Raw genomic sequence first — 14,807 nt, forward strand, 5'->3', positions numbered from 1 at the left:
TCGCCCTGAACAGCAGCAGTTTAAAATCTCTGCAACAGCTGTTTCCCGCGAGAAACTCGATACAAAAACCGAAGGCTCCATTCTTAACGGAGGGGTATCCTTTTAATATTAATTTCACTATATTAGAAAATACTTAAAGTCTAACTCCTGTAACTGGACCCGAAAACAATACACAGAAAATACCTCAAGAAACAATTCAATCATTTGTTTGCAGCTCGGTGTAAAAGACGTATTTTTATTTCTTTCGGGGAACGCCCCTCCTTTTCCTTGCCTAATGGTATAAGGACAGCGACCCTTCAATATCGCTTTATGTAACAGCCGTTGCTATTGGTCGACAAGCTGGTCACCGGGCCGATGATCTTATTGGTCATTCTTACTAGTCCCTGGCCACGCCCCTCCGATGAAAAGGGCTGTGATTGGCCGTGCCCCTCACGTGATGCAGCGGAATGGGCGGGGTCAGGCGCGAGTGTTATTTTTCGAAATAAAGGCGGTGGCGCGAGCAGCGGCTGGAGTCTGAGGCCCGGCGTCATGGAGGAGGAGATCGGCCGCTGAAGACCACCCCTCCTCCTGATCCTCATCCTTACCCCCGAGGCCTCTCACGCTGCTCATACTGACTGTCCGGGACCCGGGGGGGGAGGGAGGGGAGAGGAGAGCTGTCTCTCAACTTCACTCATCGCTAGCATCATTAACCCCCTCTAATTCCTGGCTTTTATTTCGCGGCCGATATTTATTTCCTTTCTTAAAGTCACCTCACCCCACAAAGTCCGGCAATGAGCGGACTCGGGGCGCCCAGTCCCTCCAGGCCCAGGCCGCGCAGGAGCCTCGGATCCGACTCTGGGCTGCCGCGCAGGAGCCTCGGATCCGACTCAGGGCCGACGCTCCCGCCACTTCACCTCGAGAAAGGCCGGTCGTGCAAAGCTCTGTTCGCCACGTCCGACACACCGGTGTTGTCTCCCGTCACCAACCTGGCACTCAACATGGTCAAGCTGACAGGCCTGGGCAGGTAAAGGCTGGGGTTGGGGTGGTGGAGGTCTCTGTCTGTCTGGGGTCACCTGTCCTGAGGCTGAGCAGCATTTGCTCCCACGGGGGGGGGGGGGCGGGGGAAACGTGCTTTTCCATTGTAGTTCAATAATCCTTAATAATTGTGGATTCCTTTTAAAATTATCCTTAAAAATATTTTTACTGTTTTCCTATAGCTGCACTATTTTGCATCTGTGTTAGTGCAAACACTGAAGATGAGTTAGTTTGTGCAGATAGTGTGAAAATGAGTTGATATTTGTGCAACTAATTCCCCACGTTACTTTTTAGTATTTTCAATGTTGACGTTTGCTCTCTCTCCAATATAGTAATTGTGACACACCGAAACGCAGGCTAAATGGGACCCCGTTGCTACTTAAAACGCTCTCATCTGAATCTGATGCAGGTTGGTAACACTGATGGGAGCCTGGTGTCGGCCAGAGCGGTGTTTTTTTTTTCCTGCTTGTGGTTCATTCTCTGTGTGCACGCACACAATCAGCTTAAAATATTGCAGGTAGCAATATGGCTTTGTGCAATGGCAGACTGATTTAAAAAAAATAAAATCCCATGGGATCCAGGCAAATGCAGCAAGGAGGATACAAAATTGGCTTAGTGGCAGGAAACAAAGGTGTTTTAGTGACTGGAAGGCTGTTTCCACTGGCATTCCGTAGTGCTAAATACAGGGTCCCCAGCTTTTTGTGGTATAAACGATTTGGATGTAAATGTAAGGGGCATGATCAAGATGTTTGCAGAGGACACAAAGATTGGCTGTGTTGATAGCGAGGAGGATAACTGTAGCCTGCAGGAAGATATTGATGGTCTGGTCAGATGGACAGAAAAGTGGCAAATGGAATTCAACCTCGAAGTGTGAGGGAAGTCAAACAAGGCAAAGGAATTCACAATAAATGGGAAAATACTGAGGTGTAGAGGAAGTGAATGTCCACAGATCCCTGAAGGTAACAGGACAAACTGATAAGATGGTTAAGAAGGCATATGGAATCCTTTCCTTTATTAGCCGAGGTATAGAATATAAATTCAGGGAGGTTATGCTGGAACTGTAGAACTGGTTGGTTAGGCTGCAACTTGAGTACCGTGTGCAATTCTGGTCACCTCATTACAGAAAGGATGTAATTGCGCTTGAGAGGGTACAGAGGAGATTTATGCAGATGTTGCCAGGACTGGAAAAATGCAGCTATGAGGAAAGATTGGATAGGCTGGGGTTGTTCTCCTTTTGAGTAGAGAACGCTGAAGGGAGATCTGATTGAAATGTACAAAATTTTGAGGGGCCTGGATAGTGTGGTGAAGGGTCTATTCATCTGAAGAGAGGTCAGTGACTAGGGGCCATAGATTTAAATTGAGTGGTACAAAAATTAGAGGGGAAATGAGGAAAAGCTTTTATGCCCAGAGAGTGGTGGGGGTCCAGAACTCACTGCCTGAAAGGGTAGTTGAGGCAGAGACCCTCAACTCATTCAAAAGGAGTCTAGATATGGACCTCAAGTGCCGTAATCTGCAGGGCTACGGCCCAAATGCTGGAAGGTGGGATTAGAATAGGTGGATTGTTTTTCAGCCAACACAGACACGATGGGCCAAGTGGTCTCTTTCTGTGCCTTAAACTTTCTATGATTCTACACATGTGCTATTTTAAAAAGTTTGCAAGCTGGAGGGTTGGAGACTGAGAGTGTGAGAGAGGAAAAACAAGATTGTTACTTCTGTGCATCTGACTTGTTTATTTGCTAAACTTTTATTTTGTTCAAGTTACATATCTCAACTTTTAGCAAAGGTGGTGAGTTCCCTAGATGTGGCTGGCAGGTTACTGGTCTGAATTCCCTTTTTTAAAAACTCGAGAATGTGTAAGTTTGTTCTTGATAATACTAGATACTCATGGCACTGTCCAAACAGACCCAAAGAGGAGCTGTATAGTCATTATAAAACACTGGTTTGGCCTCACCTGGGGTATTTTACCCAATTCTGGGTGTTAGAAAGGTTGTAGAAAAGTTTTGAGGATGATTCCATGGATGAGGAACTTCAGTTACATGGATTGATTGGAGAAGCTGGGACTGTTCTCCTTGGAGAAATGGAGGATGAGAGGAGATTTGTTGGAGGTGCTCAAGATATCTCATGATTTTGACAGACTAGATGGAGACCCTTCCTGTTGGTGGAAGGGTTGGGAACCAGAGGACATTGTGCTTTTTGCCAATCGCCTTGAAAATCAATGGCGACATGAGAAAAATCTTTGCAGTGAGTAGTTAGGATTTGAGGTACACCGCTTGAATACAGTGGAGGCAGATTCAGTTGTGGCTTTTAAAAGGAAATTACCTGAAGGGGAAAAAAATTGCAGGGCTACAGGGAAAAGGAGAGAGAGTGGGACTAGCTGAGTTGCTCTTGCAGAGAGCTGGCACAGACGCGACAGGCCAAATGGCCTCCTTCTGTGGCTTAACAGTTCTAGGATTCTATGGTCTGCTGAGTCAGTGGATACCTCCTCCCTGGGTGTCAGTGGCTACTATAGTTAGTTACAAAATGCCTCCAGTGGATTGGGGGGGGGATGGTATGGCGGCCTGAAAAAAAGTGAGTTGGTGGGGAGGTGGAAGGAAGATGTATTATCTTCCATTAGACATCTCCACAACCCTGCATGGATGTGTTGGGCACTGCTGGGGGAGGATGGTTGTTGAAAAAACTACCAGTTTTTGCTGTTGCCAATGGCGAAAGGGGTACTTGGGTGAGCACTTGCTGCTGGTGGTATTGTGCTACCATGCAGCATATGTTGGCAAGTAGGAGGTACAGAGAAGAAATTGCAAGGCAGCTATAGCTCTGGATATCAACTGTTTGGAAGGTCGCTATTGCTTTTTGCTGATATTTACACCTGCAAACTGGTAGTCAATTCCATCTAGTGATTAATCAGAAAGAAGAAATATAAAATTTCTGTATGTATTATATATGCACATCATGCAAGAAAGAAATATTCCAAAGGGAGGACCCACCAACTGTGGTTAACTAATAAAGTTAAAGATAGTATCAAGCTTAAGGCAAAAGTATAATTGTGCAAAGATGGGTGACAGGTCAGAAGATTAGATAGAATATTTAAAAAGCAGCAAAGAATGACTAACAGATTAATGAAGGAAAAATTAGAGTATGAGAGAAAGCTAACTAGAAACATAAAAACATAGCAAGAGTTTCTATAGATATTTACAAATGAAAAGTGTTGTTAAAGTGAGCGTTGGTCCAATAGAAAGTGAGTCTGGGGAATTAATAATGGAACGTACGAACATATGAATTAGGAGCAGGAGTAGGCCACTCGGCCCTTCGAGCCTGCTCTGCCATTCAATAAGTGCATGGCTGAACTGATTACTCCACATTTCCACCTACCCCCAATAACCTTCCACCCCCTTGCTTATCAAGAATCTATCTACTCCTGCCTTAAAAATATTCAGACTCTGCTTCTACCGACTTTTCAGGAAGAGAGTTTCAAAGACTCAAATCCTTGAGAAAAAGATTTCTCCTCATCTGTCTTAAATAGGCGACTCATTTTTAAACAGTGACCCCTAGTTCTAGATTCTCCTACAAGGGGAAACATCCTTTCCACATCAGCCCTGTCGAGACCCTTTCTAGAGTCCTTTCTCAAAGATTTTATAGCAGAACACTTGGAGAACAGTGGTAGAATCGGACAGTCAGCATGGGTTTACAAAAGGGAAATCATGCTTGACAAATCTACTAGAATTCTTTGAGGAAATAACTAGAGTTGATGAGGGGGAGCCAGTGGATGTGGTTTATTTGGACTTTCAGAAGGCTTTCGACAAAGTCCCGCATAAGAGATTAGCATGTAAAATTAAAGCGCATGGGATTGGGGGTAGTGTATTGTGATGGATAGAAAATTGGTTGACGGACAGGAAACAGTAGGGATAAATGGGTCTTTTTCTGAATGGCAGGCAATGACTAGTGGGGTACCGCAGGGATCGGTGCTAAGACCCCAGTTATATACATTAATGATTTAGATGAGGGAACTAAATGTAATATCTCCAAATTTGCAGCTGACACAAAACTGGGTAGGAAGGTGAGTTGTGAGGAGGATGCTGAGAGGCTTCAGGGTGATTTGGACAAGTGAGTGGGCTAATGCATGGCAGATGCAGTATAATGTAGATAAATGTGAGTTTGTCCACTTTGGTAGCAATAACAGGAAGGCAGATTATTATCTGGCTATAAACTGAGAGGGGAATATGCAGTGAGACCTGGGTATTCTCATACACCAGTCGCTGAAGGTAAGCATGCAGGTGCAACAGGCGGTTAAAAAAGGCAAATGGTATGTTGGCCTTCATAGCGAGAGGGTTCGAGTACAGGAGCAGGGATGTCTTGCTGCAGTTATACAGGGCCTTGGTGAGGCCACACCTGGAATATTGTGTGCAGTTTTGGTCTCCTTATCTGAGGAAGGATGTTCTTGCTATGGAGGGAGTGCAGCGAAGGTTTACTCGACTGATTCCTGGGATGGCGGGACTGACCTATGAGGAGAGATTGAGTTGGTTAGGATTATATTCACTGGAGTTCAGAAGAGTGAGGGGGGATCTCATAGAAACCTATAAAATTCTAACAGGACTTGACAGGGTAGATGCAGGAAGGATGTTCCCGATGGTGGTGGAGTCCAGAACCACGGGTCATAGTCTAAGGATACGGCGTAAACTTTTCAGGACTGAGATGAGGAGCAATTTCTTCACCCAGAGAGTGGTGAGCCTGTGGAATTCGCTACCACAGAAAGCAGTTGAGGCCAAAACATTGAATGTTTTCAAGAAGGAGTTAGATGTAGCTCTTGGGTCTAAAGGGATCAAAGGGTATGGGGCAAAAGCCGGAACAGGCTACTGAGTTGGATGATCAGCCATGATAATGAATGGCGGAGCAGGCTTGAAGGGCCAAATGGCCTACTCCTGCTCCTAGTTTCTATGTTTCAATCAAGTCATCTCTTACCCTTTTAAATTCCAGCAGATACAAGCCTAGCCTGTCCAATCTTTCCTTGTAAGACAGCTGCCCATTCCAGGTATTCGTCTAGTAAACCTTCTCTGTACTGCCTCCAATGCATTTACATCCTCCTTTAAATAAGGAGACCAATACTGTACACAGTACTCCAGATGTGGTCTCACCAATGCCCTGTATAGCTGAAGCTTAACCTCCTACTTTTGTATTCAATTCCCCTTGTGATAAACAATAACATTCTATTAGCTTTCCTAATTATGTGCTGTACCTGCATACTAACCTTTTGCAATTCATGCACTAGGACACCCAGATCCCTCTACATCTCAGCTCTGCAGTCTTTCACCATTTAGATATGCTTTTTTATTCTTGCCGAACTGGACCATTTCACACTTTTACACATTATACTCCATTTGTCAAGTCTTTGCCCACTCGCTTAACCTATCTATATAGGTTTGTAGCCCCCCTTAAGTCCTCTTCACAAGTTACTTTCTCACCTACCTTTGTGTCATCAGCAAATTTAGCAACCCTACCTTCGTCCCTTCATCTAAGCCATTTATATAAATTGTAAAAAGTTGAGGCACCAGCAGAGATCCCTGTGGCACACCACTCGTTACATCTTGCCAACCAGAAATGACTCCCTTATGCCTACTTTTTCCTGTTAGCTGGCTAATTTTCTATCCATGCCATTGTTACCCCCTACACCATGAGCTTTTATTTTCTGCATTAACCTTTGATGTGGCACCTTATCAAATGCCTTCTGGAAATCTAAATACAATACATCCACCAGTTCCCCTTTATCCACAGCAGATGTAACTTCCTCAAAGAACTCCAATAAATTGGTTAAACATGATTTCCCTTTCACAAAACCATGTTGACTGCCTGATTACCTTGAATTTTTCTAAATGCCCTGCTATAATGTCTTTAATAGCTTCTAACATTTTTCCTATGACAGATGTTAAGCTAACGGGCCTGTAGTTTCCTACTATCTGTCCCCCTTTTTGAAATAAAGGAGTTAGATTTGCTATTTTCCAATCTAACAGAACCTTCCCCGAATCTAGGGAATTTTGTAAAATTGAAACTAATGCATCAACTATCTCACTAGCCACTTCTTTTAGCACCCGAGGATGAAGTCCATCAGACGCCCGGGGACTTGTCAGCCCGCAGCTCCAACAATTTGTTCAATACCACTTCCCTGGTGATTGTAATTTTCTTGAATTCCTCCCTCCCTTCTATTTCCTGACTTACAGCTGATACTGGGATGTTACTTGTATCTTCAATAGTGAAGACCGATGCAAAATATCTGTTTAATTCATCTGCTATCTCCTTATTAATTCCCCAGACTCACTTTCCATAGGACCAATGCTCACTGCTCCTAATTCGTATGTTCACATTTCCACTCACTGTATAGGATTGTAATGAAGATTCTCATAGTTGAAAGTATGTGGCACTTGCTACCACAGGAAGCGATTGAGGTGAATAGCAGATGCATTTAAGAGGAAGCATGAAGGCAGGAATACAGGGCTCTGTTAGGGTGAGATGAAGTAAATGGGAAAGAGGCTTGTGTGGAAGATGGCCATCATCGAGCAGTTGTGCTGAATGGCCTATTTGTGCTGTAAATTCCGTGCTGCAGTTTGAGATTTTGATGAAGCCTCTTAAAATCGCTAGCAATCTGCCAATTCATTACATCATGCTCTGCTGCAGTGCGTGTTGGAGCAGGTGGGTTCTGTCCTGGCACAGTGCTGCTCGGCTGACGTGCCTCTGTTCCAGCTTACCAGCACAGCTGGAGGCAAATACTTGATGTCAAGTGTCCTGCCTATTTCTTCCCTGTGGTAGAGAGCAACTGTAGTCACAGGTGGATATAAAGGGAGCTTGTAAGCTGGCCATTCAGCTGTTCAATATGCTTGTTCCCAGCAGTAATGGAGATCAGCTGCAATTTATGATGTACAGTAGCTTGAATCTTTTGCTTTACTTCTCTTTTTATAATGGTGAAATTCGCTTAGCTCTTTTATTTTATTTAGAGATACAGCACTGAAACAGGCCCTTCGGCCCACCAAGTCTGTGCCGACCAACAACCACCCATTTATACTAACCCTACAGTAATTCCATATGCCCTACCACCTACCTACACTAGGGGCAATTTGTAACAGCCAATTTACCTATCACCTGCAAGTCTTTTGGTGGTGGGAGGAAACCGGAGCACCCGGAGGAAACCCACGCAGACACAGGGAGAACTTGCAAACTCCACACAGACAGAACCCAGAATTGAACCCAGGTCCCTGGAGCTGTGAGGCTGCGGTGCTAACCACTGTGCCGCCCGTATTTCGTATGTACGCAATCTGACATAGCTAGGGAAAGAGATACTTGCCTAAGAGGAAATGTAAAAAAAAAATTCACTTATTTCTGGAATATGAGGCTGTCTTATGACAGATTGAGTAGAATGGGTCTAATTCTCTGTCATAGAAGAATGAGGTGATCTCATTGAAAGGTATAAAATTCTTGGGCTCAACATGGTAGATGTTGAGGATCTTTCCCTGAGCTGGAGAGCCTGGAACTGCACTGGAGCATGGAAACAGGAGTAGGACATTCAGCCCACTGAGCCTGCCCTGCCATTCAATATGATAATGGCTGATAATCCACTTCAATCCCTTTTTCCCCACAATATCCTCATATCCCCTTATGTCATTTGTATTTAGAAATGTTTAAAGCAGTGATTGACATTTTTAAAAATTCATTTATGGGATGTGGGCGTTGCTGGCTAGGCCAGCATTTATTGTCCATCCCTAATTGCCCTCGAAGGTGGTGAGCTGCCTTCTTGAACAGCTGATGTCCATATGAGATAGGTACACCCACAGTGCTGTTAGCGAGTTCTAGGATTTTGACCCAGCGAGTGAAGGAACAGCGATTATAGTTCCCAGTCAGTGTGGTGAATCTTGGAGGGGAACTTGCAGGTGGTGGTGTTCTCATGCATTTGCTGCCCTTGTCCTTTTAGTTGGTAGAGGTCGCAGATTTGGAAGATGCTGTCTAAGGAGCCTTGGTGTGTTGCTGCAGTGCATCTTGTAGATAGTACACACTGCTGCCACTGTGTTGGTGGTGGAGGGAGTGAATGGCACCCCATCCACAAACAGTCAAGCGGGCTGCTTTATCCTGGGTGGTGTTGAGCTTCTTGAGTGTTGTTGGCGCTGCACCCATCTAGGCAAGTGGAGAGTATTCTATCACACTTGTGCCTTGTAGATGATAGACAGGCTTTTGGGAGTCAGGAGGTGAGTTGATTGCTGCAGGATTCCCAGCCTCTGACCTGCTCTTGTAGCCGCGGTACTTATATGGCTACTCCGGTTCAGTTTCTGGCCAATGGTAGCCCCTACCATGTTGATGGTGGGGGATTCAGCGATGGTAATGCCATTGAATGTCAAGGGGAGATGGTTAGATTCTCTCTTGTTGGAGATGGTCATTGCCTGGCACTTGTGTGGCGCGAATGGTACTTGCCACTTATCAGCCCAAGCCTGGGTATTGTCCAGGTCTTGTTGCATATGGACATGGGCTGCTTCAGTATCTGAGGAGTTGCAAATGGTGCTGAACATCATGCAATCATCAGCGAACATCCCCACTTCTGACCTTCTGATTGACGGAAGGTCATTGATGAAGCAGCTGAAGATGGTCGGCCTAGGACACTACCCTGTGGAATTCCTGCAGTAATGTCCTGGAGCTCAGATGACTGATCTCCAGCGAACATAACCATCTTCCTTTGTGCTAGGTATAACTCCAACCAGCAGAGAGTTTTCCCCCTGATTCCCATTGACCTCAGTTTTGCTAGGGCTCCTTGATGCCATACTCGGTCAAATGCTGCCTTGATGTCAAGGGCAGTCACTCTCACCTCACCTCTTGAGTTCAGCTCTTTTGGTCCATGTTTGAACCAAGGCTGTAATGAGGTCAGGAGCTTTGTGGCCCTGGTGGAACCCAAACATTGTCAATGACTGAGCTTCCACAGCCCTCTGGGGTAGAGAATTCCAAAGATTCACAATCCGCTAAGTAAAGAAATTTTTCCTCCTCTCTGTCCTAAGTGGCTTCTCCCTTATTTTGAAATTGTTGCCTGGTTCTAGACTCTCCAAGCAGGGGAAACATCTTAGCTGCATCTACCCTGTCTATCCCTTTAAGTATTTTGTAGGTTTCAATAAGATCACCTCTCGTTCTCCAAAACTCTAGAAAATGCAGGCCCAGTTTCCCCAGTCTCTTTACATAGGACAGTACTGCCATCCCGCGAACAAGTCTGATGAACCTTCGTCGCACTCCCTCTATGGCAATAATATCCTCCTTTTGGTAAGGGGACCAAAACTGCACACCATACTCCAAGTGCAGTCTAACCAAGCTTCTATACAGTTGAAGCATGACTTCTACTCCTGTACTCTAATCCTCTTGCGATAAAGGCTAACATACCATTAACCTTCCTAATTGCTTGCTGCACCTACATATTAGCTTTCAGTGACTTATTGACATGGACACCCAGGTCCCTTTGTACATCTACACTTTCTAATCTCTTGCTATTTAAGAAATACTCTGCACATCTATTCCTCCTACCAAATTGGATAACCTCACATTTTTCCACATTATATTCCATCTGCCACATTCTTGCCCACTCACTAAGTTTGTCAAAATCCCCTTGAAGCCGCTTTGCATCTTCCTCACAACACATTCCCACCTAGTTTTGTGTCATCCATGAACTTGGAAATACTACATTTGGTCTACACATACAAATCATTGATGTATATTGTGAACAGCTGGGGCCCAAGCACTGATTCCTGTGGAACCCCACTAGTCACAGCCTGCCAACTTGAGAATGACCTGTTTATTCCTACTCTCTGCTTTCTGCCTGTATATTACCTCCTATCCCATGTGCTTTAATTTTGATCAAGTCCCCCACTGGAAGTTGGTTATCAAAGCCTTCTGAAAATCCAAGTACACCATGTCCACTGACACCCCTTTATCAATTCTGTTAGTAACATCCTCAAAAAAAAAACTCCCAACAGGTTTGTCAAATATGATTTCCCATTCATAAATCCATGTTGACTATGCCCAATCATCATTATTATCTAAGTGCCCATTTATCACATCCCTTAGATTCTAGGAGGAGTAGGTCATTCAGTGTCTCAGCCCAGCTCCGCCATTCAGTAGGATTTAATGGCTTTAACTCCACTTTCCTGCCTGCTACCCATAACTCTTGACTCTCTCTTGTCAATTAAAAAACCTTCTAAAACAAGAAATGCTGGAATCACTCAGCAGGTCTGGCAGCATCTGTGGAAATAGAAGCAGCGTTAACGTTTCGGGTCAGTGACATTTCTTCGGAACTGACAAATATAAGAAAAGTCACAGATTATAAGCAAGTGGGGTGGGGCGGGAGATAACAAAGGAGAAGGTGTAGATTGGACCAGGCCACATAGCTGACCAAAAGGTCACGGAGCAAAGGCAAACAATATGTTAATGGTGTGTTGAAAGACAAAGCATTAATACAGATTAGGTGTAAATACACTGAATATTGAACAGCAGCAAGTGCAAACCTGAAAAAAAACAGTGGGTAAGCAAACTGAACAAACTAAGATGAAATGAAATAAATGCAAAAAAAATTGTAAAAAATGTAAAAAAAAAAATGTACAAAAAAGGAAGAAAAAATGACTAAAAATGAAAGTAAAATGGGGGGCTGTCATGCTCTGAAATTATTGAACTCAATGTTCAGTCCGGCAGGCTGTAGTGTACCTAATCGGTAGATGAGATGCTGTTCCTCGAGCTTGCGTTGATGTTCACTGGAACACTGCAGCAATCCCAGAACAGAGATGTGAGCATGAGAGCAGGGGGGAGTGTTGAAATGGCAAGCAACCGGAAGCTCGGTCCTGCTTGCGGACTGAGCGGAGATGTTCCGCAAAGCGGTCACCCAGTCTGCGTTTGGTCTCCCCAGTGTAGAGGAGACCACACGGTGAGCAGCGAATACAGTATACTACATTGAAAGAAGTACAAGTAAATCGCTGCTTCACCTGAAAGGAGTGTTTGGGGCCTGGGATAGTGAGGAGAGAGGAGGTAAATAGGCAGGTATTACACCTCCTGCAAAAACCTTCTAACTCAGCCTTGAATATATTCAATGACCCAGCCACAAGTGCTCACTGGGGAATAGAATTCCAAACATGAACGACTCAGACAAAATTCCTCCTCATCGCCATCTTAAAAGGGAGACCCTTTAATTTGAAACTGTGCCCCCTAGTTCTAGATTCCCCCACGAAGAGAAACATCATCTCAGCATCTACCCTGTTAAGACCCCTCAGAATCTTGTATGTTTCAATAAGATCTATTCTTAACTCCAGTGAGTTTGGGCCATCCTGCTTGACCTTTCTTCATAAAACAAACTCCTCATCCGAGGATAAAAACAGAAAGATCTGGAAATATTCGGCAGATCTCGCAGCACCTGTGGAGAGAGAAGCAGAGTTAACGTTTCAGATCAGTGACTTTTAATCAGAATCAGTTCTGACGAAAGGTCACTGACCTGAAATTTTAACTCTGCTTCTCTTGCCACAGGTGCTGCGAGATCTGCTGAATATTTCCAGATCTTTCTGTTTCAGATTTGCAGTATTTTGCTTTTATCCTCATCCTAGGAATCAGCTTAGTGAACCTTCTCTGAACTTCTTCCAATGTAATTATGTCCTCAAATAAGGTGACCAACACTGCACGTAGTATCCTAGGTGCGATCTCACCAATCCCCTGTACGGTTGAAATAAGACTTTCCTACTTTTATACTCCATCCCCTTGCAATAAAAGCCAACATTCCATTTGCCCTCCTAATTACTTGCTGTCTTTGTGATTCATGTACAAGAACACTTCGATCCCTCTGTACTGCAGCATTCTTCAGTCTCTCTCCATTTAAATAATCTGTTTTTCTATTCCTGCCAAAGTGGACAACCTCGCATTTCTGTGACACTCAGTTTGGGTTCAGTTAGGGCTACTCAGCTCCTGACCTTCATGACAGCCTTGGTTCAAACATTGACAAAAGAGCTGAACTTGAGGTGAGAGTGACTGCACTTGACATCAAGGCAGTATTTGACTAAATATGGCATCAAGGAGCCCCAGCAAAACTGAAGTCAATGGGAATCAGGGGAAAAGACTCTGCTGGTTGGAGTCATACTTAGCGCAAAAGAAGATGATTGTGATTATTGAAGGTCGATCATCTGAGCTCCAGGATGTCACTGCAGGGGTTCCTCTGGGTAGTGTCCGGGGCCCAACCATCTTCAACTGCTTCATCAATGACCTTCCTTCCATCAAGGTCAGAAGTGGGGTTGTTCACTGTCGCAAATGGTGCTGAACCTTGAGCAATCGACTCAGATACTGAAGCAGTCCATGTAGAAATGCAGCAAGACCTGGACAATATCCAGGCTTGGGCTAATGAGTGGCAAGTAACATTTATGCCCCACAAGTGCCAGGCAATGACCATTTCCAACAAGGTGCAGCTCCAACAACACTCAGAATCTCGACGCCATCCCAGGACAAAGCAGCCCGCTTGATTGGCACCCCATCCACAAAACTTCACTCCCTCCACCACCGACTGATCCACACTGCTGCCACTGTGCGTACCATCTACAAGATGCATTGCAGCAACGTACCAAGGCTCCTTAGACAGGACCTTCCAAACCCATGACCTCTATCACCTAGAAGGGCAAGGGCAGCAGATGCATAGGAACATCACCTGCAAGATTCCCTCCAAGCCACACACCATCCTGGCTTGGAACTATTTCTTCGTTCTAGCACTGTGGGTGTACCTACATGGACTGCAGCAGTTCAAGGTGACTCATCACCACCTTTCCCGTGGGCAATTGGGGGTGGGCAATTAATGATGGCCTAGCCAGTGATGCCAACATCCCGTGAATGAATTATATATTTTTTAAAAATTGCCTATTCACTTAACCTATCCCTTTGCAGTCAGTGTCCTCATAGCTTGCGTTCCTGCCTGTCTTTGTATCAAATTTGGCTAGTCTTCGAATAAGTGTCAGTCATTTAGAACTGATGAGAAACTTTTGTCACTTAGAGAATTGTAAATCTTTGGAATTCTCTATCCCAGAGGCATGCACGTGCTCAGTCGTTGAATATTCAAGACCGAGTTGGATAGATGATTGAACAAGAAGGGCATCGCGGGCGAGGGTGGGAATTAGAGTTGAGTTACACGCTCAGCCATGATATTGAATGGCAGAACCAGATCAAGGGGCGAGCTAGCCTACTCGTGCTTCTATTTATGGTCTTACTGAGGCAAGTAACGTCTGATCTTTGAATTGTCCTAATGTTTGTGTCTTACCCAGGGCTTTGTATGGATTCTCCGAGCCCAATGGATGAAAAGGCAATCACTGAAACGTAAGTTTCTATCTACCTTGTTCTTAAGTTAGTGATTATCGCGCATGTGGGTTAAGCAAGATTTGGAACAAATGCAAATGGAATCACAGAATGGTTACAGTACACGAGGCCATTCGGCCTGTCATGTTCATGCTAGCTCTTCACAAGAGCAACTCGACTAGTCTGTTGTAGCCTTGCAATGCTTTTCTCTTCAGATAATTATTCCGTTCCCTTTTGAAAGCCATGATTGAATCTGCCTCCACCACACTTGGGCAATGTCTTCCAGATACTTACCACTCATTGCATTTTATAAAGAGTTTTTTCTCATGATTAAGGATCATTATTGAGGATAATTAAGGGTTAATTTTATCTTCAGTCTAGTCTGTCTTTTATTTAGCAGATTAACTTAACAGTTGCTGTTTGGGTTGGAGGTGGTGAGTTTTAGACCAGCTTTAAACTGAGTTCACTCAGGCTCTGCT

At 44.5% G+C, this 14,807-nt stretch overlaps 1 protein-coding gene across 1 annotated transcript in view; it reads left to right on the forward strand.

Annotated features, from left to right (window-relative positions):
* The first annotated feature begins 478 nt into the window (after positions 1-478).
* The window catches only part of cdc25b (cell division cycle 25B), a 63,172-nt gene continuing 48,843 nt past the window's right edge, over positions 479-14,807 (forward strand). Inside the window, exons 1-3 of the mRNA XM_068028736.1 lie at positions 479-1,003; positions 1,347-1,423; positions 14,298-14,349. Of these exons, the coding sequence (XP_067884837.1) occupies positions 771-1,003; positions 1,347-1,423; positions 14,298-14,349 (362 nt within the window). The 5' untranslated portion in view covers positions 479-770. The remainder of the gene's footprint in view (positions 1,004-1,346; positions 1,424-14,297; positions 14,350-14,807) is intronic.

The sequence above is a fragment of the Heterodontus francisci genome, chromosome 1 (assembly GCF_036365525.1).
Source record: "Heterodontus francisci isolate sHetFra1 chromosome 1, sHetFra1.hap1, whole genome shotgun sequence".
Taxonomy (NCBI): Eukaryota; Metazoa; Chordata; class Chondrichthyes; order Heterodontiformes; family Heterodontidae; genus Heterodontus; species Heterodontus francisci.